Source organism: Besnoitia besnoiti, chromosome XI, assembly GCF_002563875.1.
Source record: "Besnoitia besnoiti strain Bb-Ger1 chromosome XI, whole genome shotgun sequence".
NCBI classification, from domain to species: Eukaryota; Apicomplexa; class Conoidasida; order Eucoccidiorida; family Sarcocystidae; genus Besnoitia; species Besnoitia besnoiti.
In genome coordinates, this window is record NC_042366.1 from 1,533,563 (window position 1) to 1,555,303 (window position 21,741).

General features: G+C 54.5%; 2 protein-coding genes across 2 annotated transcripts; one reads left to right on the plus strand and one right to left on the minus strand.

Annotated features, from left to right (window-relative positions):
* Positions 1-1,605: 1,605 nt before the first annotated feature.
* Positions 1,606-16,035, plus strand: BESB_020980 (uncharacterized protein; the record flags this gene model as incomplete). The annotated part of the gene is made up of 4 exons (XM_029360807.1): positions 1,606-2,801; positions 3,256-4,220; positions 4,753-4,957; positions 5,229-16,035. The coding sequence occupies 4 exons, from the start codon at positions 1,606-1,608 to the stop codon at positions 16,033-16,035; spliced, it is 13,173 nt and encodes a 4,390-aa protein (XP_029216166.1).
* A 2,218-nt stretch (positions 16,036-18,253) lies between these two features.
* Positions 18,254-21,064, minus strand: BESB_020990 (AP2 domain transcription factor AP2IX-4; the record flags this gene model as incomplete). The annotated part of the gene is made up of 1 exon (XM_029360808.1): positions 18,254-21,064. One exon carries the CDS (start codon positions 21,062-21,064, stop codon positions 18,254-18,256), a length of 2,811 nt encoding a protein of 936 aa, XP_029216167.1.
* Between the last annotated feature and the right edge of the window lie 677 nt (positions 21,065-21,741).

Sequence of the window (21,741 nt, forward strand, 5' to 3'; positions counted from 1 at the left end):
CTATGGTGTGTCAAGGATAATGTCGCGCCAGATAGCTACAGATGGATGGCGCAATTCGCCGTGAGTGCATTGGACAACCAGTGTCTTTGTATCGCGTCACAAGCAACGTTTCAATCCGTATGATAGGTGAGAAAAATGATAGGCGATGATGGTTGTCACAAACACTCCGTCAAAATGACCAGCTGAGGTGGCAATCGGATGAAGGAAGCTTGAAATCCTTTAAACTGTGAAGCAAATAACATATACACAGCCTGCTGGCACAGTCGTTAATTTGTGTCTGTTGGAACGCTGTGCAGCTGTCCCTGGTAGTGCAGAAGCCTCCCCGGAAGGCCCTGATGTACAGGGTTGTCGTTAGAATGCCTCGCTGCGACATCGCTCATCACATTCCTCCACGTCACATATTACCGGAACTAGATCCCCATATTATCCTGCGTTGACGACACTGGCTGGCCAGCAATTGTCGGTATTCTTGAAATATCATGGTGCTCAGTATGTCGGGCATGATCGCGCGTCAAAAATCCACTTCGACATGTGTGCAGTTCAGCATCGACTTTTTGGGCCTGGCAAGGAAGGTCATGCTTGGTCGTCTACCCAATCGACCACAAGATGTTCCGTTGCCCAAGTGTTAAGTTTGCTAGAGTCTGGAAGGCTGACACGCAGTCGGTGCCTACCACGAGTCCGCATGAAGTATTCGCATACGGAAACCGTCGCGCATCGGACGCACGCATTGTACACTGATGATAGCGCTCCGAACAAATCTCGTCCGTTTTTTGTGTTTGCTATGATGCTGGAGTATCTGCCGGCGTTGCTATTCTGGCACGGGACAGGTCTCCGACGCATGACAACGGGGAAGCAGTCAGGCCTGTAGAGCGCTGGATGTGCTCGGTCCTAGACGAGAAACTCCCCGTTTCGGCTCGTAATGCTGTGCTCAAGAGTAAGAGGTTTTTCTTGCGTTTTGACAGGTATCCTTCAGGAGGTCGCCGTCGAATGTATCCACGCTCTCTTCTCCTCAGGCTTCCACCAATGCCGTCCACGGCTGAACGCGTTGCCGATACGAGACGCAACGCCGCCCACAGCGGGGCGGTGCGGCTGGAGGCGGTCCTTTCCAAACGCGGGCTTGTATCGTTGTATCTGCTGATCGCTTTCCATTATGCATGTGGAACAGGGGCGCTAATTAGGTCGACTCCAGATTCAGACACCTTCCATAGCCGCAGTTCGTCATCTGCGAACTCGATCAACAGAAACGGTGTTTTCCAAGGTGGAGCCAGTTATAACTCGACCTCTTGTTCCTCTACATCATGCTTGGATGAGGTCAGTTACGTTGAACCTAGTGGCATGTCGATGGTCGGCAACAGCTACGAGCTTATCACTCGGAACATATCTCATCATTATTCACTAGGAGCCCACAATGTAATTCGCGCGGGAACCAGCTCTCCCCCGCCGGTTCCCGCCGTCCCTCTCTCAGAGAGAAAAGCCATATCTCTTTCCAGGCATGAAGGAGGACGGAGCTCCACTGAAAGTAGCTCGAGATTTCTCAAGGCTGATCGTCTGCCCCATCCAGCGCGTGTGAGTGCGACCTGGATACATCCTACCGGAGAACTTCTTATGCACGCAGCTCCAGTCATAGTCGCTATTGACTTATCAAATCGACCTCTCCATTCTAACAGCCTGCTTGGTTCCCCTCCCATTAGCACCCCTGTTGAAGATAACACCCCCACAAATGCTGCTCATCAGTTCGATAATCCTTTGCAGGACTCGGCGTCTCGTGAAGTCATGATTCGCATCGTCTCCGGTTGTCGATCGCCAGATGCAGATGACATTGAAATCCCAGGTTCTTGGGAGCGGTTGGATTCTACAGTCTATAGGTTCACGCCGGCATCTGTATGGCCAACAGACTGTATTATCCATGTTGTGTCTGACGGCCCTTGGGATGAAAAACCTGAGACTTCACCTCAGGAACCTGGCGACGCTCTGGATTCGTCCTCGTCTCCAGTAGGCACCCCAGCTTACTGCAACGACGGCGCTGCTGCTTACGGCACCTCGGTCTCTACCGGGCAGCTCAAAGCTCGTCTCCATCTGAATGTTGATACAAATGGCACTTTAGTTACAGATGCTTCACGGAGGCAGCGCGTGCGCCCCGGGACTTCACCGGCTGTACGGATGCCACTGCGTAGCAGTGCCGTGCTCAAAACGTTTTTCACAGCATCTCTGAGCTTCACGGTAACTGCAGTCACTTCCTCAATGGCGTCTGCCGCATCCGACGGACTGTGGATGCCGATCCATGACGGCGGGTGTGGAGACCAACTTGCAAGTGCGCATGAGGTACCACCTGACGGCAGACTAAGGGTCGTGTTTTCTTTCCCTATTGACTTGTACATCCTCCGTGACCCAAAGCGTGCTTTTCTGGTAATTTTGGAGCATGGTTCACGCGCTGGAGAGGCGGCAGGTGGATCGTCTGCCGTACGGTTCACAGCGTCTGACTGTGCAGGGGAGCATTCAACAGATGTCTACGATGATATTGATCCCAGATCGTCCTCTCACTTGCGAAGAAGGAAACTGTCCTCCCTTGGGCTAGCGGACGAGGAAGTGAACTTGTTGGACGCATGGCAGAAGAAGACAGCGCAGGTTGAAGGACAAACACTTTCTCGTGGCGAGTGCGGAGTCCCTCCAGTTCGAGAAAAGGCGAACATCGCTCGTGCCGCCGGAAAGGCGGAGAGATTGACACGTTGTGTAGATTTCACTTTTCCAGATCCACTAAAGACCGACACCCTCTACCGAGTCGTCCTTCTGAAGAACAAGAGGTGCGAAAGGAGCACGAAGAGCATGATATACATCACGTTCAGAGAGCGCCAAGGACGCATTTCCTTAGCGCTGCAGCAAGCGCCAAAGATCTGTATCAGAGCTGAAGCCAATCATCAGACAAAATACTTGATTGAATGTGAATAGGTATGCGTCCACAGTACACACGTATATCACATATCTGTTATGCTTACCATTCACACCAGTATTATGTTTTCCGCGTTGTGGGTTCTGTGAGCTGTATGTTAGCGTTCCTCAGGCCTGGTCACAGCATCAGTAAAGGCGGCTCCAAGATGAGGCTTTGCTAATGTTCTCAGAGCGTATCTCAGAGTCTAGGTTCCCATAAGGCTGGGTCCATTCAACTGAGAATCAGGGCACGTCCACATTCACGCAACACCAAGCTGACGTTTTGTGTCATGTATTTCCGGCGTAGCGCATGTATTTTCTTTCTTCCAGATACCGAGAAAAGCACAGCTGTCCTTACGGTTGTGCGCGGCGAACGGCCACGAGACGCGCCGGGAGAGGCGCGTTACAAAGGAGAGGGGTCGGCTCTCCTGATGACAAGTTTTCGGATCTCGACGCGGAACCATCGGCGGGAGCGGCCTTCACACCTAAATGCCCGTATTCGTCGCAGCCAGTGCAACGCGTGCCCGTCTTCCTAACTGGACTTCGGGCATTTCGCTTTTCATCCTGCGAAAAACACGAAGCAACGGGCTTGAATATCTCTCCGTCAGGAGAGAAATCTGAAGGACCATCAATTTCACGGGCAGGCACTACCACCTCTGTGAAATCAGGCCTCGCCGACGACTCTCACATCGGTTCCCTATCGACAAGTATAGAAAATGAAGGCGCCCAGCGCATGTCATATGGTGCCACGCTCACCTCTTCCCCAAAGGCATCTAACCGATTACCTGCTTTTGCGAAGATGAAGTACCAGAGGTTGCGTCTGGACACTCTTCATGGCTTGCCCAGAGGCTTCGACACGGACCAGTTTGCACAGTGCCTTTGTCTCACAGAGTTCGGGCACCCGACGCAGCAACTGCCTGTTCACGTCCGACGTGTGGGGTCTAATTCTCTCGAGACATTTTCACCGGCATTGTTGCCGCGAAGGAAGTACCATCTGCGTATACGAACGCGACTCTGCAGGGAAAAGGGTGTTCCACCTGTAGACGGCCTCGGGGTGCCGCTGTCGGACGGCGACCTGTACTTCGAGATGGAGGACGGCCCCGTTGACTCTCTCGCCAGCTTGAGTGGCGCCGTATGGTTCCCACTGACGCGGGATGTAGCAGGTAAACGAATGGATGCCGGCCGGATTCGCGGGCGCGCTGATGCAGTGTGCCCCACTGCAGCAAGCAGCCATATCCAACTGCGAGGTATAGAGAAGCCGAGGGGCGCAGATGAGATTGGTGACTTCAGAGGCGGTGCGTACACAAGCGTCGAAGTGGATACAATGTGTTCCGCAAGAAACATTGGTTGTCCCGTGTTTAGAGAGCATCAAGATGCTGGCCAAAGAGCTTCAGTGTAGATGCGATACAACAACGACGACGAGCGAGGAGGCCGCGGGGTGCTCACCTTTAGACATCGGGGTCGCTTTGCGCCTGAAAATTTGTTGCTGGCGAGAACAATACCCGCTTTGCCGTTGTTGTCTTCTTCGTGCACCGCTTTTAGAATCGATGGCGAACAATAGAACGTTGGCAATATATGCAGCGTTTAAGAGCACACCTCCGCAGCAGTCACCTCATAGAGCTGGTGGCACGTCTTCAGCTGGACTGCGTCGCGAGCCGCTTCAGGCATCCACGCCTGTATCCCGGCATTCATGGAACGCCTTCATCTCTCCTCTAGATGATCTTCTCCTTCTCGGGAGCGATCCTGAAAGACCGCATGAACCATCCGCTAGCGTCCCGCCAGACGGCCGTTTCCCTCTCAGCCCTTCTTGCAGGTTCGGCATAGCAGCTGAGGGTACCGCAGCAGTAGCGGATGAGAAGTCATCTTCTGCGCGGGGGCCGGCAATCCGAGCAAACGGAGAAAACGCGAAACAAGAGCGTAGCACTGGAAGCAACAGCTACACTGAAGAACCGGTTTCTCGAGAAGAGATCCTCCTTCAGGCCCTTCAGGCTGTTGAAGTAAATTTCTACAGGCAGCCCGCTCTGCTTCTGAGGTACGTCGTGATGTGTTGACACGGGCAAGGGGTATATTGGATGATGTAGGTCAGCATACACTATTTATCCGGTGGAAGCTCACAGTTAGCTTGAAAAGTATATTTCCCGGGATAGCGTTTCTGGAGTGCACAGTAAGTGATACGTCTTTTTCCGCAGGAAAAGGCTCCACGCTCGCACAAATTTCTGTGAACCCTTCAATTAATGCTCCTCACCGCACTCCACGAGTAGCCTCGACACCCATTATCTGTTTTCCACCCGCATTGTCTGCAGACCGTCCACTCGAACTTTCGAGGTTTCTGCCAACACGCCGACGTCTTGTGCTGCGCCGGGGCCCGGATCTGTGTCGAGCCGCCTCATTCCCGTAGATCTCACCTTTTCTAACCCCCGCAGCCCGGCCCCGGTCGCCTTGATTCAGTGGCGTAAAACTGATCTTGCAGGACAAAATAGTACCACTCGATCCTCCGGAGCGCTCGTTTCTTCCCAGCGCTCTGCACTGGTTGGCTTTACATCACTTGGGGTGAGCGTGTCAGTCGTGGCTACGTATGAAACGCATTCGTTTGATGTTCCCATGAGCCAAGCTGGTGTTCCCGTTTTAACGCACCAGCATCAGTTGTATCCTCGAGAGGTGCAGCATCGGACGGCGGAGCTCCTAGTTGACGTCGTGGACCTCGACACGGCATGGCCGCTAAACAATGCTACAATACAGCTTCTGAAAGGGTCACTTTCGTTCTTCCCTGCGAACAACAAGGACATAGGTGGAGGCGATTACAGTAGTGCTTCTCCTTTGGCTTCACCTGGGGATCATGCAAGCGTAGAAGACCACCGTGCTGCAAACACTACCCAGTGGTCCACGAATACGAGAGGCTTTGCTCGAATCTCTCTTCCAGAGAGTGTAGGCCCCTTCGACCCTCTGTATGTTGTGATAACCGCAAATCGCGATGCACTGGCCCTTCAGCACCAACGGAATACGACGCAAAGCGAGGCCGGCACGCAAGAAACCGCTCACCTCTCCACTCCAGAAGCCACACCGCCGACGAACAAGCGCGGCCAACTGACGGAGGAGAGAAGTTCTAATCGAACGAGAGGGCACGGAGACGCGGAGCGCTCAGAAGGCAGTGGCGGATCGCGCTCCCCTGGTTTACAGAGTCTTCTTGCTTCCGCGAACCATGCAGCATTGACGGAGAAGAACCACGGCGGTATGGGGCGCGGCAGATACGCAACGGGATATGCATATGTTGGTGGTCCGTACTTCATTCCACTAAGCCCGGGGCGCCAGCGACTTGAAATCGAAGAGGCAGCGAAACGCAAGGCACAGCTGTTTCTTGAACAGCAGAGCAAGACACAACAAAAGGAACCAAAACGCCGACAGGCGTGGCTTGACAACGTGTCTGCGAAGCTTGCGTCGTTTTCCTACCAACGGCAGCAGATGCAGGCGGTACTAATCAGCGATAGGCCGGCCTATGCTGCTGGAGAGATTTTGAGCTTAATTGGTTTTATCACTGTAAGCGGAGCGAATGCCTGCCAACAAAAAAGTGGGCTTTCCGCCGATGGTGACAGGGAAGGCAGCGAGACTCCTCGACCCAAGCATGCTCCCACAGCATCTGGGGCGTGCCTGCCTCACTGGGCCCTTGATATTGAGCCAACAACTGGCCTGAACGGAATGCAGAAGAGCGACCAGCAACAGGACGCACCAGAAGGGGGTGACGCCGCCGAATCCTCAGGGACTCAACGCGTCTCTTCAGGTTCAGAGCTCCCCTTGAGTTCTCTGTACGTGGTCGCCACGTTTCAGTGGTCCGACGAGAGCCGTACGCAGCCGGCGAATGCTTTGTTCTTCCCGCAACAGCCGGTCCCCGTCATTGATCATCGAGGTACCGGGCACACATCCAGAGTCAGTGGAGCCCCTGCGCGAGAGACACCAGCCTCGACCATGACATCGTCTCTTCCGGAAGGCCTCAATTTTGAATTTTCTCCCCGGAGCAGAGATAGAGATGACGAGCCGAAAAGGTCTAATGTGCCTTCGCCTTCGACAACAGACAAGGGTGCGAGTACCGACGTCCGCTCACGGCTCTCAATCGTTCGGCATACGACGCCACACGGCGACGAGGAAATGGATGATGCCCTCAAATTGTCAGCAACGAAGAGCAAGGAGTACAGCATACTGAAAGAGCCATCCGCGAGTTTTCCTCGTCAGGGTCTTGCCTGTTCAGACTTCCTGGTTCCCTTGGACGAAGTTGGTTCCTTCTCGCTGAGAGTTCAAATCCCATTTGGTGCTACGCATCGCGTTCTGCACACGCCCGCACTTCGTGTGGTTTCGCCACTCGTGGCGCTTGAGCTCATGGCCAGTCAAGAAGGTCAGCAGTGGAAACATTTTCCCGGTAGTGCCACCGACAAGTCTGTCTCTACAGAGGATGCTGAGGGCGGGCGGAAGGCGTCTGCGTCTTCCAGCTCCACTCTTCTTTTGCAGCAGAAGTCAAGCGGAAGCCACCTTTACGAGACAACAGAATCCGCTGAAATCCGGCTCAGTCGTTACTTGCCTTGTGCGTTCGAAAGCGCCTCCGATTTGTCGTTGCTTCGCAAACTCCGTAGACGCGCGGATATCATTCCAGTGAAAGTGATTTCTTTTCCCCGCCCAGTTCTGGCAGCATCTAAGCTTCCCTCCGTAAGGTTCATGCCCCATCGATTGACAGTCACACCAGTCGTCGCACCTGACGGGGCACTGACCGCAAGAGGAACTCTCAGGAAGATTGGCGCTAGAGAAGCCACTGGCACCAGCCATAGATCTTCATCCACCTCTTCGTCTGCCTCTCCCATTTTCATAGCCTCGCTGTCGCTTCGACTACAAAGGCGCGACTTGCGCGAAGGGACTCCCAAACCTTCTGTCACTCAGGACACGTTCTCCTCGCCCTCTTCCCAAAGTCCTACTGCAACGAAATCCGCGTCCTCGCAGAGCATCGCCCCAGCGGCTGTCCAGGTTCCCCTCGAGTCTCCGGCCACGCCGCCACTTGCACGCAGCGCAGGTGCGCTTCTGCATGCGAGGTCCACGTTCGAGCGACAGCTGGTTCGAGCAAGCATGTTAGCTTTCGAAGCGGACGGAGATTCGACAGCGAAACGCACGATGAGGGAACAGCGAACTTTCGCAGAAGAGGCGACATCAGCAGACGGTGGCGCGTTTCCCTCCCGAAGCCAGCATGCAGTAGAGCAGCAGCCCGAAAATAAAGTCTTCGCTGACCCCGTGGCAGAAGCAGACATAAGCTCAAAGCAACCTCCCCCTCAAGACGTTTGCAGGTCCCCGTGCCATTGTTTGGAGGACAGAGGAGGAAACAGCCAGTGGGGTCTCACGTCTTTGCAGCCAGGCGTATCCGTCTCGTACACTCAGCGGAACAAGATGTTTCACCTTCGTCTCCGCGATGTACCTGTGGATCGTGAAACAGGGGAGTTTGCAGGGACTTTTGATCTAAGCCTCCTCCGCTATACATGTGCTGAAAGCCGCAAAGCGGATGACCCGCAGGATGCTGTTCTTAGTTGCATCTGCGGCGACCTCGGCGTGGACTTTCGCATTGGATCTCGCTTAGAATGGCAAGCGGAGGCCAGCGGCGGTGTGCCGGATGAGCCCAGCAGTCGGGTTGCGGCCACATCCATAGTGAGCCGCTTGCTCTACAAGCTGCTACCGATCTCGATGTCCCCTCTGCGGTTCCTGCCTGGGGTGCCGTTCATGGTCTCAGCAAAAGTAGTTCCGCTTTCGAAAGCAAAACAGAGGTACGACCGAAGCAAGGGGCTCCACGATGACAATATAGAGCTCTCTTTCTCTCTATTCAGGATAAGCCTCCAGAAAGGAACGCCTGGATTCGATGAACTCGAATCAGGAAACCGAAACAAAGAGGGGGAATTCACGGAAGGACATGGCTTACGGTCGTGTCCACAAGGTGTTGTCAAGACGAGACAGGGAGGAGGTATTGATGCCGAAGCCATGAAAAGGATGCCAAACGTTGTGCCAGTACAGCGCTGCCGTGCAGTACGCCTCCAAGGGAGGGCCGACGTGGATGAGTCTGAAGGCATCGAAAGGTCATGCGTCATGAATACGCCCGTAGATTCGCATCCCTACCTCCTTGTCACGGAAATGTGCATCAAGAAAGTTCCTTCATTGGCAGATGCCGGAGTCACAGGAAGTGCACATTCGGGAGCAATACAAGAAAAGGAACCCCTTGTCTACAGGCGAGAGCAACTCGATGGTGTTGCCAATCCACCTCAACAGGGGCAAACAGGAAACGAGGCACAGGATGCAAAGGTGAGACAGCATCCGGGCGAGATATCATGGAAGACAGACGCGAATCAGCAGCAAACGCTACGTGCTTCTGCCCAGCGAAAGATCCAGACGGAGCGTGAGCCCGACCGAAGCGGGGTGAGGGACTGGGGGTGCTACGTCGACTGCTTGGTACTCCAGGCAACAGAGAAAACGCTGGACACACGAAAGCTTGCAGTCCTTGTGGATACTGGAAAGCGTGTGTATAATGCGGGAGAGGAATTTATCCTCTCATTTCTAAACCCTTTCGGACACTACTCAGCCATTATACCACGAAAGAAAGAAGATTCCTCTTCTTCTCGAGCACCAAGCGTGGAAGCGACCAGAGCGTCAAGCGTGGAAAGCGGCAAGCGCCACCTCGGTGCGTCGAAGAGCAATGAAAGCATGACTCCCGTTCCCACAGAAAAAAGCCCGCATCTTCCACTTTCTGACGAAGAGGACAAACGGCCTACCCATCCAATCCCGGAAAAGCAGACGTGGCAGGTTCCAGATATTAACGCAACTGCGGTCCTCATAGGTGAGGCGCGGACCCGTGAAACCCTTTTCGTGCCGAGTGACTCTGCGCTGCACGAGGAGGAAGGCAGCACGTATGCCGACGATGACTCCGTATTTGTGTCAATCTCTAGCCTACCCCATAATCAGACGACGCCCCACCTGCGAGCGAATGCTGCTCTCCTATCTCCTATCACGAATCAGAGGTTGTCCGGCCCAGCTCGGAACTCCCAACGCCAGTCTGGCCATGCGAAAGCCATGGGAGACTTGTCGTGGAGCTCGCGCTTGAATATCACATGGCTGGTGAAGGGAGCGTTCACGCTGACTCGTAGAATACCTCTCATAAATACGGCGCCAGCGTCAACAGCTGACACACCTGAAGATCCGGCCAATGGAAAAGTAAGCGACGAAGAAACGGATGATGTCGACCGAGTGGGACTGCACGAGCTCAGCAGAGGCACAGGGTCGTTCTGGGATGGCGGCCTCCGCGGGCGAGATCGCCTTGCAGCTATAATGGCGGCAGAAGCAGCTCAGAAGGCGACTGTTATAACTGTCTCCGCTGGACCAGTCCCTGATGCGTGTATGCATACATCAGCATGCAAGATTCGTCTCGTCCTGATACCGCCTCTTTCGCAAGAGAGGCTTCCAATAGCTGGACTCCGAATCCTACGCAGCCCCTACTCCGACAGCTTCACAGAACCACATCAGAGGTATACAGAAGCAAAGGTGAAGGCGGAAGTTCTCAGCGAGGGCACCGACAGCGTGAGGAAGCTCCATCTTCGTGAGGAAGTTGGGCTGGCTTGCAACGCATCCGTGAGGCCTCCCGAGCAAGTTTTCGGCTCGAGGCAGCACGATACAGACTGGCTTTTGGCAGAGTTTGGACCGTTCTTCATCGATCAAGAAGTCTATGTGGACGTCAGAAAACCTGACGAATCACCTTTGCAGCTACCGGCGGGTGTGCTCACAATCCAAACCGCTAAAGAGACAACTGACAACCTTGCGCGGGTGGAACAGGGGAAAGAAACCTTGGCGAGCGTGCAGCGACAACATGTTGCATCAGAGGCACAAACGACAGAGGCCAGCAGCGATGCAGGAAGGAGCGGGAGTGAGTCTGCTTCCCACACGAGGAGCGCAGATCAGGCCAGCGTTATAGTGACAGCAACTCTCGACCTTGGTCTCCTATTCAAAAAACAGGGACGACGTTCAAGCATGAGCCGTAAGCCGAGGAACGACAGTGATCAAGGACCGAAGACATCAGGAATGCAAGAGCATACGTTTGCTACAGAACCACCGGCCTTCCAGGAGGCTCGTCATACCAACACGCACTCGATGCCACCAGCAATCAAACAGGATGCCAAAGAACCGGGGACGCCTGGCGCGCCAAGTAGTCAGCAGGTGTCTGAAACCAAGCCGGGCGTCTACAACTCAACCACGGCTAGCACGTCTGGCTGCGTAGGAGGCCACGGAGAGGCAGAGTACGCGGCAGTCGTTTACCTGATATTGACCGACCAGCGCCTGCTGGGCCTACGGGGGTCACCTGTGGACGCCGATAGCCTCCGGTCCCCGGCAAAGGCATTCTCACGTGCTCAGCAGCGAAACGCGCGATCCAGCCTACACATCAGGACACACACATCGTCTTCAGCCTATCACAACGTAGAAAACTTTGTATCTTACCGCGGGCAACTCTTGACTGCTGAGGCCCTTCAAGCTCGTCTCCGGTTTGATCCGTGGATCGAGTACACGGAGTGGCCTCTGCGATCGTCTGAACATAACAAAGCAGACCTGGGATGCGAGTTCCTTACGTGCATGAGGCAGAAGTATAGCACACTGCTTGCCACTGCTGGATTTCCGGCTAGTTCCAATCCAGGGAGGGGCTTTCCTCTCACGGAGCATGAAGCACCCAGTGCTACTGAGCTTATGACCCCCTCGGCGAGGCAGGATTCTGCCGGGGTGCACATAATGTCAGTGGACGACCTATCGAGCACTGCGATTACGGCGCAAACGTCTGACCCGCAGCATTCCTCTCAACACAGGGACGCAGATGACGGCATACACAGTGTGCGCGGCTTTAGCTCTTATCTGGATGCGGTGGATACGCATTCGAGCGCCCATGTACTTGATGGGACTGCTCAGAGCGCTGTCCGAGTTTTCCGCGTGAACATACAGGGGTTACTCAAAAAACGGTCAGATGGTTCCTCACTAATAAAAGACGATGGCACCAAACAGGGAGCATCGCCGACAGTAAAGGTTTCGGTCAGGCTGCCGCTCCCAAGGCCTGCTTCTGGTGTTTATGCGGTGAATGTCTTCGCAGCCATTGTGAGGAGAGAAATGCGCCCGGTCCCTGGCGGCGTGTGGCCCTCGTTGGGAAGACAAGGAAAACCGGACGAGTCTCCTTTTATTCCGGCACATAACAGCAAAAACACAGCCACATGTGCATTTGCTGGGTACCAACAAGTCTGGTACTCCACCCAGCAAGTGCTTCTGGATGAAGCTACTCCACCAGAAGCGGCTCCACGTGACCTTATCGAGGGCGGCCTCCCTCGGTTTCTCAGACACGGAGATGTGGCGTATGTCTATATGGCGGCGGACGCTTTGGTCTGCACGGACTGGACGCAGGGTTCCGCGGAATGCTCGGGAGCGTGTGAGTCACCCCCTGACCAACCTGTGGCGCCGTGCCCCCCGCATGAAAACAAACCTTTCGTGAGGTGGACCAGCAACTCAGCCCTTGAGGTGATGCCGGACAAGCGCGTGTGCTCACTTGCTTTGTATCCGAATAGTGGACAACTTGGCAAAGAGAACGGCCCAGAGCCGCCAAACCTTCGACACACGAGGGTGAGACGGGAAGAAGAAGATGACATGGATGCCGTGGAACGGCGGAACGCCACTTGGCAGTGCAGTCACGCGCTTCGCCTGCGCGCCAACAGCGAAGTAGCATCAGGTAGGAGACATGGTGCTATAAACGAAGGTCTGATTATTCTCTCGTGGACGCCAGAAGGGGGCTCCTGCAACAAACACAGGAGCGAAGCGGCATCTGCTCACAGGAGAGAGGTGTGTCTCGACTCAGGCCGTTGCAGGCACGAGGAGCTTTCCTCGCCCGGCCGTCACGCGCTGATATATGACGAGCAGTCAACATTTGTGAAAATCCCTATACTGCCAAGGGAATATCCAAGCGTCTTTCATGCGTTTCATGTGGTGGCACCTGAGTTCTCAAATATCCTCCAGCCACATGGAAGTCGTACCGATGCTGCAGCAGGGAAAGTTATTGCGCCAGAAGACACACAGCAGAAGGCTCCGCGAGACACTTCTTTCCAGGTGCAACCGCGTATGGGACGGCAACAGGGGTCTCGTAAACTATCCGACCAATTCATGCACGAAGACGGAACTAACAAAACACAAGTGACTCATGGGTGTGACTTTGTTTTTCGTGCTTCTCCTTCGCGTCCGTCAAAGCCCATAAAAAGCGCTGTTGGCCTCCCTAGTAAAAATAGAGATGCCTCTGTGTGCGGCCCCCCGAAGATGAAACCTGCTGACTACGAAGTGCAGGATGGGAGAACTGTATTTCGTGAGTTTTTTCCTGTCCCGGATGCTCTGCATGGAGACGAGGGAGGTTTCTTCATAGAGGCACGGATGGGTTTCGTGGACACTATCGAGCGACGCGGATGGAGGCTGGTTAGCCCATATCACTCAACGCTGCTATGCGACGAATTCTACAAGTTGTCGCCTCCATTCTACGGACGATCAACATCCATAAACTTCAGTGAATTGAACGGGGTCCCCACGTCACCACAGACTTCGAAGACGGATGCTAGTCACGGGAGACGACGCGACACTAACTTCTTTCCGCCACGAAGCGACCGGCATGACGGGAGAGAAAGGCTTCTTTTAAATTGGACGGAAGAATACGATAGCTTCCGCGAGGCCTGTGCCTCGTCGGCTGCTGAGACGGCAACAGGTGCGCCCCCCGAGGAACTGCCACACTTCTCTACATTACTAAACATCATCGTCACCAGGGCGATCCTCGCCTCCTTAGACTATGAGTGTGGTAGTGCGCGCGAGACCGAATACCGGGCGTCGTCGATGACAAACTCCACGGATGAGTCGGCGTTCACTACAGTTCCTTATCAACAGGCGATTGAGGGGCAAGCGGTACGCGGATCTACTGCAGCAGATGCCGCGGGAGATGGAAAGGATAGACTGTGTGAGAATTTGGTGTCACAAACACGGGCAGCTATCGATATTGCGGGGCTGACTGCCTTGCGGTTGTTGCCGCTTTACCTCCAGAGGAATGCCTCATGTGGGTGCGGCGACGGCCACTTTCTTTCATCGAATGGTTCTCTGCAGAATTTCACTCGCCGCCAGCATTCGTTCAAGCAGGATGCTTCCCTGCCATCAGGCCCTTCAGACGACACGGACAATCATGCTCACAGAGGCATTTTCGACGAGAGTAGAATGGCAGGAATAAGTGACGCACGGCTTCCATGCAAGGGTCTTGATATAAACCTCATGCTACATGCCGCTCGCGTCTTCAGAATTGTCTCAAGAGAAACTGAGCTCAGGAAGGAGAGTGTTCCACGCGGCACATCACACAGGCTCCTGCATGCAGCTGTACGCTCGGTAGTTAACGCGATCAACTGTCATGTGAAAGCCCGTGCGCGGGCGTGGGCAGAAAACCAGGCTGATGCCTTACTGGAAGGGGACGAGAGGAGACATGGTTCTTCGCTCGCTGATTGGATCGGCATCGAGTTGCTTGGAGAAATTCGTTTTGCCCTCGGTGCGGAGCATCGCTTTGGGCTGCCTGAGGATATGGAGCGCAACATAGGATACGACCACTTAGTAAATATTGTTCTGCGTTCGGCCGCAACAGATGCTACGAAACTGGGAGACGACGCTTTGAGTGTCGGTAACCTTCTTGAGCTCCACGCCCTACTTCTTTCCGCCGCCCCCACAGTCGCTGGCTTCCCAAACGTTGAACGCAACGCGTCTATTGCTTTTGCTACGCCGGACGATCTACCGAGTCAAAGTGTCGGAGAGCAAGATCGGACGGCGAACGGACCACCCGAAAACAGGGTTCCACTAAACAAATGCTGTGGCAAACTGTCCTCGGAGTATCTCTTGTCTCATCCTCTCCAGAAAATAGAGAGTCCTAATGCGTCTCTTAACCGCTTACGGGCAAGCATATGCAGAGCCTCAATCGGACAGATCGAATTCGGCCCGCAGGAAAAGTACGCAACTGTAGTCAACACCGAAGGCGTTAGCTCTTTTTCAAAGATGGCTCTAACTCTGAAATCTCATGCACTGCTTCTTATTCTCTGGTTCCGAGGTGCTTCATCGTGTGAACTGCCCAACTTCCAGCTCCTCTGGCGCATTGCAAATGCGGTGGCTGACAGTGATGTTGCTGGACCTTTTCTGACGGGGCAGGCAGTCTGGCCAAAGGCTAAAGAAAACTTTGCAGAGGCTGATGGCGACAGCCCCCGCCGCTGTCGTGAGGAGAACGATCTCAGTTTTGTTCTAGAAGCCCTAAGCTGTGCTCACGAATTCTTATACCCCACAGATACTCCCCGTCAGCCGGTAAATGTTCGTGTGACTCTCAGTGTAGAATCAGCTCCTTCCTCTCCCGTCTCACGATTCGGAACAACGGATGATCCTTCACATGACGCATTCCACCGGCCCGAGAGGTCCGAGGGCTTCCCATTTCTTTCAGGCCCCTCCGGGGATGACCCGTCAACAACCGCAGAAAGGCCATCAGCGATGTTTCCGGCGATAAACTTGACGTTGTACAGAACAGCCTCACGACAAGGGCCAGCGTGGTCACGCAAGAGCATCTCCTGGAAACAGATAAAGGACTGGCAAAACAGCGTCCCACGACCCTTTGAGGCTGCTGGGAGACACGGGGCGGGTGCCAAGGACGAAGAAGCAACCAGTGCTGTGACTGTCTACCGCGTGGAGTCTACTGTATCGGGGCCTGCAGCTGGTCTCTCTATTATCCTGTCTGCGGTGTATAGGGGCCTAGACAGGGCAGGTGTTGACTTCCCGCCTGCGCGAGCCGGATCTTTCTCTCCCCTGCTCGGTTCGAGCATGAGTAAAGGAATCAACCGCTTTTGGCAGTTTTTCGACAAGAACGCCTTGAGGTGCACCGGGCCGCTTCAGGCCTTTGCGAATGAGGGCTTGCGGGAAGACAGAGGAGGAACAGACAATGGTCTGAAGCACATGAGTCGACACGGGTTCAAGGTGAAGCAGTACCTGTGTATCTCCGTAGCACTGGAGATGAACACGCCTATGAGGTAAGGCTGGCATAAGCCAACGACGTCATGCCTTTCTCTGTACTTGTCTCCGCCTTGACCACGAGAGTTCGTGTCTGCTACTCTGACATGTGACGCCGGTGGGGAATGAGCTCCTCATCCAATGGGAAGCAGGAAGACAGGAGGCTCGCAAGTGTTTGGGCCAGTTGTAGGGAAGTCTTGCCCCTTCGTGCGTATCTGTCCTCTCTACCCGCTTGAATCCTTCTTACTGCATGCGTCACAGAGACGAGAAAACAAACAGTGGTACATGAGCTGAGTCTGCTGTTCTGCAAAAGCTGGTGGGAGGAGGGAGAGTACCTCACTATATAAAGCACCTGCGTCATGTCACCCGTACTAGAACAACCGCATATTCAGTTCATCCAATAAGCAAATAATTGTGGAAGGAGTCCCGTATGTTTTTTCGGGGAAGGAGGCAGCTCTGGGAAGGGAAGTCGCCTTTTATACCATTAATCATCTAATGAAATTCGCATCACACGAGTGCGCTTCCCTGTCTAAACGGAAACGCATCATATTCTGTATGCATTCCGTGTGAGTGCCTGCTTCCCAGGAGCCTGGTTGTGGAAGATCCCCTGCCTGCTGGACTTGAGCTGGTGGATCCAGCTTTCTTTCCATCTGTCACGCTGCCTTCTCCGACAGTTCTTCCACGCTTGATGACGAATGCCGCTACCGTCACGCCGATGAGCCACCCCGAAAGTCGTCATTTCTTTGCGTCCTGGTCTCGGTTGTGTTCGTTGATGCCACCGGGGTCGACACGGAACTCACCTTTACTCACTTTATCCTCCCCCCTGACAAATCCAGTGGTTTCGAATGTAACGTATATGTGTAGGAATCTCTCTCCAGCAACCCATGTGATCCAGTATGTCGCCCAAGCAGTAGTCCCTGGTATCTTCACTGCTCCAGCTCCGGTAGCGTACTTACCACCAGAGGGACTGCAGTGCACGGAAAACATGGACTGCTTCACGGGCTGCTTAAGTCACATCTCTGTGAAAGCGCACACCGCAGTCGTGGCACGAGGTAATCCGAACAGAGTGATAGTTCGCCAGTGATTCAAGGGGTAAGTTGTTGTTTTATCAAAGGCCGTTCTGTGGAGTTATCCTCGTGCAAGACTGGATACAACTGAGATACTCCTGTTAATTCGCTGGATTGCAATCCTCATACCGACCCAGTGAGTGGTGCCGGCGGTTCCGCGGGACTGTCTCTGGTGGAAACCGCTCAGCGAAGACCAAGGCCTAGGTGAGTCGCTGTATCGCACTGTGACCGTATCAAGTTACGTTGTAGTTGAAACTCAGACACACGCGGATGTGAACGTGCCTCAGCAAGGCTGATAGCGAGTCACACGGAAAGTCATGGTGGCTCTTCAAGGAGACTGTAAGTTATCTTGAGAGCGCGCGAAGCCTACTTCGTGTTTTGCCAGCGTATTGAATACGCCGCTTCCATAGGAATTCAGTCCTCGATAGTTTCGAAAGACGGGGCGAGATCTAAGTGTATGTAGCTGCATCTTTTGGTAATGGCACTAGACAGTCGCAGGAAGGCAAAACTACTAGTAAGTTGCCGCATATGGGAGAGCAATCCAGATACGCGGGGTGCTATCGTTACTTCGCTCTCATCGCCTAGTCAGGGAGTACAAGTCCCATTTATTTGTAATAAATTCATTCAGAGTCGCCCGATTTTGACTGGCATGTTGCAACCCATGTATCGTGTGTAGGTATCGATAGGCGAAAGGAATGTGCCAGACAGATAGTGGACTGAAATGCCAGCGAGAAGGGCACGCAGACCGTACCAGGGAGCGAACGCGCCTCTGGCTTGTTGACCTCCGACATAGCGAGATATCGTTTACTGACTTGCTACGTAAAGTTTCTTGGAAAACTGAGAAGCACGTGCATGCACTCCCGGGTTCATTACTCGATCCCGCCGACTAGGAACAGAAGCTAGGCCCCTCAAAACTTGTGGGCAAGCATCGCTAAGTACGAACACGAAATGAACACCCGCAGCGACGCGTTCGTGGCAACGGCAACAACAGCGTAGGCGGGTACAGATTCAACCGGTGACAATCGACATTTGGTTCGAACATACGTTGTCAACCATCTTCCGGACAGCTTCTGCTTCTTTTGGAACCCAGAAAAAATCGCTTGGTTCTACTGCAACACGCCGGCACTGGCCGTTGCTCCAGAACTCGTCCATTCCGCTGCGCGCGCCGCTGGCATTCAGTCCCCCGGGACGCAACCTCTTTCCTGCCTTTCGGCGCCTGAAGCCGTATTGATGATCAGGCGCTGCATGTCCTGGTGGTGCTTACGTAACTGTTGTAACAATCGGATCTGCCCGAGGTACCGAGACGAGCCATTCCCTGCAGGCGGGGTCGACACTGTTCCCAACGTGTCGCGAATCATTTCCTGGAGTTTCTGCACGACGTGGCCGGCTGCCGACAGCTGACTCGGTTGATGGGTTTGCTCTGGTTCCTTCGGCCGTGGTAATGGCAGGGAACTATCAGGGCAAGCACGGCGCGATGTGGGAGAGCTCTGCAGCGATGCTACTCTCTGAGACAACAAATGATCGGAAAGCTGCCGGCGATGACTTGTGAGAAGGCGCTGACACTGCCGCAACACCGAGTGCCGCTCCAGAACTTCGGGACAGCAAACGGAGTTCTCCGATTGTTCATGAGAGTCTGATAGTCCAGAGTGGGAGACGAAGGGGATTTGGTCCATCTCCATACGTTGCTCGACTTCGTGCAGCGTCCCAGCCTCTCGCCTGTTCAGGGGCTCCATCAATTGCGCGAGTATGTTGGTGTTCTCCACGATGGAAGTATTTATTAGTCTACATGATGTAGAAGACACAGGCCGACCTGCTGCTTTTGATTGAGGAGTACCCGACTGCGGCGCAAAGCGAACTGAAGAAGTCGCGTGCGAGCCTCCTTTCGCAGGCACTCTCGAATCTCCATTGGTACCAGCTGTGGATGATTCTTGATTTTCTGGCGGCGGCGCTGGGGTGGACTCAAGAAACTGACACACCTCCTTGAAGTGCTTGCTCACCCAATCGTAGTACAGTTCTGCAGTGGTTGCCCCGGGGCTCGCAGTATGATGCCCATCTCGTAGCGTCATCGAGGCCGATGTGACTCGCTCATAAAGGATATCTTGCGGGTGTCTCTCTGGTTGAGAGCATCGCGGTTTGAATCTTCTCGAAACGGCACGGTTTCGTCGCTGAACTGTAGCCTTCCAGCAACATCCCTCTCGATCGTAGTAAACGCCGTCTCTAGCGCACGTTGCGCGTAGCTTGCATTGTGTGTAGACTCCACCAAAGGAGAACGCGGTACGCCCAGCTAGGACTGAATCCTCAGAGAATTCGTCCGTCGTGGGCATACCCTTCGCCTCCTCAGCACGTACATGGTTATCCTGCTGCTCCAGAGCAGCACTTGCTTCTTCTCCAGCGGAAGGCACATAGCCAGTGAAGAAAAGCTGTGCCTCTTCTTCGGCGTTCATGCGATCGGTGACGCGAGATGAGAAAAAGAGCCCTCGCGGAAGTGGCAGTGGCGGCACCTCCTCAGAAGAGTTTTCTCTCAGCCTCTCCAATGTTTCTACCGGTGTTCCGGCTTGACTGGCAATCCATTGGTAGATATACTGGCGGAAGGCGGGCACACGGTATGCGGCCAGCGGCACTGTTAAGAATTTGGGCACGCACCGAGGGGACGGCAACGGAAGACCCGGCCGCGTTGGATCGTGGTGTCTCTTCTTGTGTTTTTTGGCGTTTTGATTTGGATGTGGGATAACCGGACATGTCGAACACGCAACGCGGACACGGGAAAGGAACTGTGGCGGGCAGCTGCGCTTGTCACTCGTCGCAGAAGCTTTGCGCTCTTGACTGGCAAACGCAGACATCTGTTCCTGTAACTCCTTCCAGAAGGAACAGTCCAACACCGCCGGAACAGCTCCTTCCGGAGAATGCGCGACCTGTTTGGCATGCTCTGCCAGAACATGTAACAGAGCGCCGAGTTCGCGAGGAGGACAAGCCATGGCATTTCCTTTCCCGCTATCTTGACTTCCTCTTCGGCGCTTCAGCGCTGGTAACGAAGGTATGCTGGTGTCCTTCGGCGCCCCGGGACATGTCGTTTCAGCGGGTAAAGAGCGTTTCGCGGTGCTTCGAGTTGCCCGGGACACAGGCGGAGGCATTGGCAATCTGGCGACACAATCGGGTGAGAGGGGTGAGCGTTGAGGATACTGCCGCGCGTAGCAATCGCCGTCTCGGTGCGGTCTGCGTAGCTGCGGACGTCGATACAGCCCCACACGGCTGCCAATTGTTTCAACTCGCGATGCGGATCCATCAAAAAGAGCGCTGTCAAAAAGCGCACTAGACGTGCTGTGCGAGTGGAAGCCTTGTGTCTCTTCAACTTCCGGCTCTGCTAACTCATACGGCACGGAGGGTGCATTCAGCGAATCTGTCGATGCGACGAGGGCCCGGCACGATGCTTCCCGATGTTCGTCACAACTTGTATTTTGCCAGGCTTTTCCGGCAACGCCCTCTGGTTTTGTGTCGCCCGAAACGTTAACGACGAAGTTCCACAGTTGATCCGTTGTAAGACCTGGCGGCAGGAACCTCGAACCAGCTTCCTCGTGAGGAGGAGTGCTGATGCAGCTGCTTGGGTCCAATTGGGGAGTCAGAATTCCAGAGGAGCTCATTGGGGAAGTCGCCTGCGCCTTCACTAATGGAGTTGGCGATGTTGTTGAAGTATCGTCCACCTGGTCATCGTCCCGGACTACTTCCCCGTCGCCGCAACTCGCAGCACCCGAATACGTGCTGATGCCGTGACACGGCTGGCTCCCGAATGGAGCAAGAGCGTTGGAGTCATCTAAAGAAGCGGCCACGCATCGGATGTCGGACGCAGGCTCCTGGGACGCCTCAACACTGTCCGCGGCCACGCCGCGTAGATCGTCCGTGTTGCCAGGCTGCCTTGCGTACTGGCTAGTCATGTTGACCTCAGCGCACGCTGACGGCCGCTCGGCCGCTTGTAACAGAACGGTCGCCATGTGGCGCAAAGAAACTCCCGTAGAGTTTCTTAAAACATAAAATTCTTCGGATAGGAAACTACGCTGGGGGCGTCCTCGCGACTAAGCGCACCAGACACGCCACGGGCCCCGGTGCCGTGCGACCCCACACAGCAGGGGTCCCAGGTTGTAGAGCGCAGATCGACTCGCGACACAGGGCACACAAACGTATTGACTAATTACGGCACCTTGACAAGAGGCAGAAAAAAATCGTCGCCTGTTGTCGTGTTGCTGTCGATGACACGCGCGTACGATGTGGTTCACGACGAGCTGTTTGATTCCTCAAAAAAACAGCTCGCGTCTTTGGTGAACTGCGGTATACGCTCCTCTGCCGGGCCGGCAATCGATCGCGCAGCTTCCGAGCCAGGGAGCGGAGGGCGTGGCCTCAGAGTGGACGCGGTCTGGCTGCAAAACGTCGCTGCTGGATTTCGTTTAGCTGTGTGCCTCTCCGTATCGAACTCGATCTACAGGGTTAGATCAGGTTTCATCTGCCCGAAAGGAAATCCACTGGAGAGGGGGGGCGTCAGGCGCTCGAATAACGTACTTCACCTTTCTCGGATCGACCGAACCGCGTGTGGAGCTCGCGGTGGTGGAGCGAAATATACGGCGAGGCGAAATTACTTTAAGGTGTCCGGAACACTCAATGCAGATGGCTCATA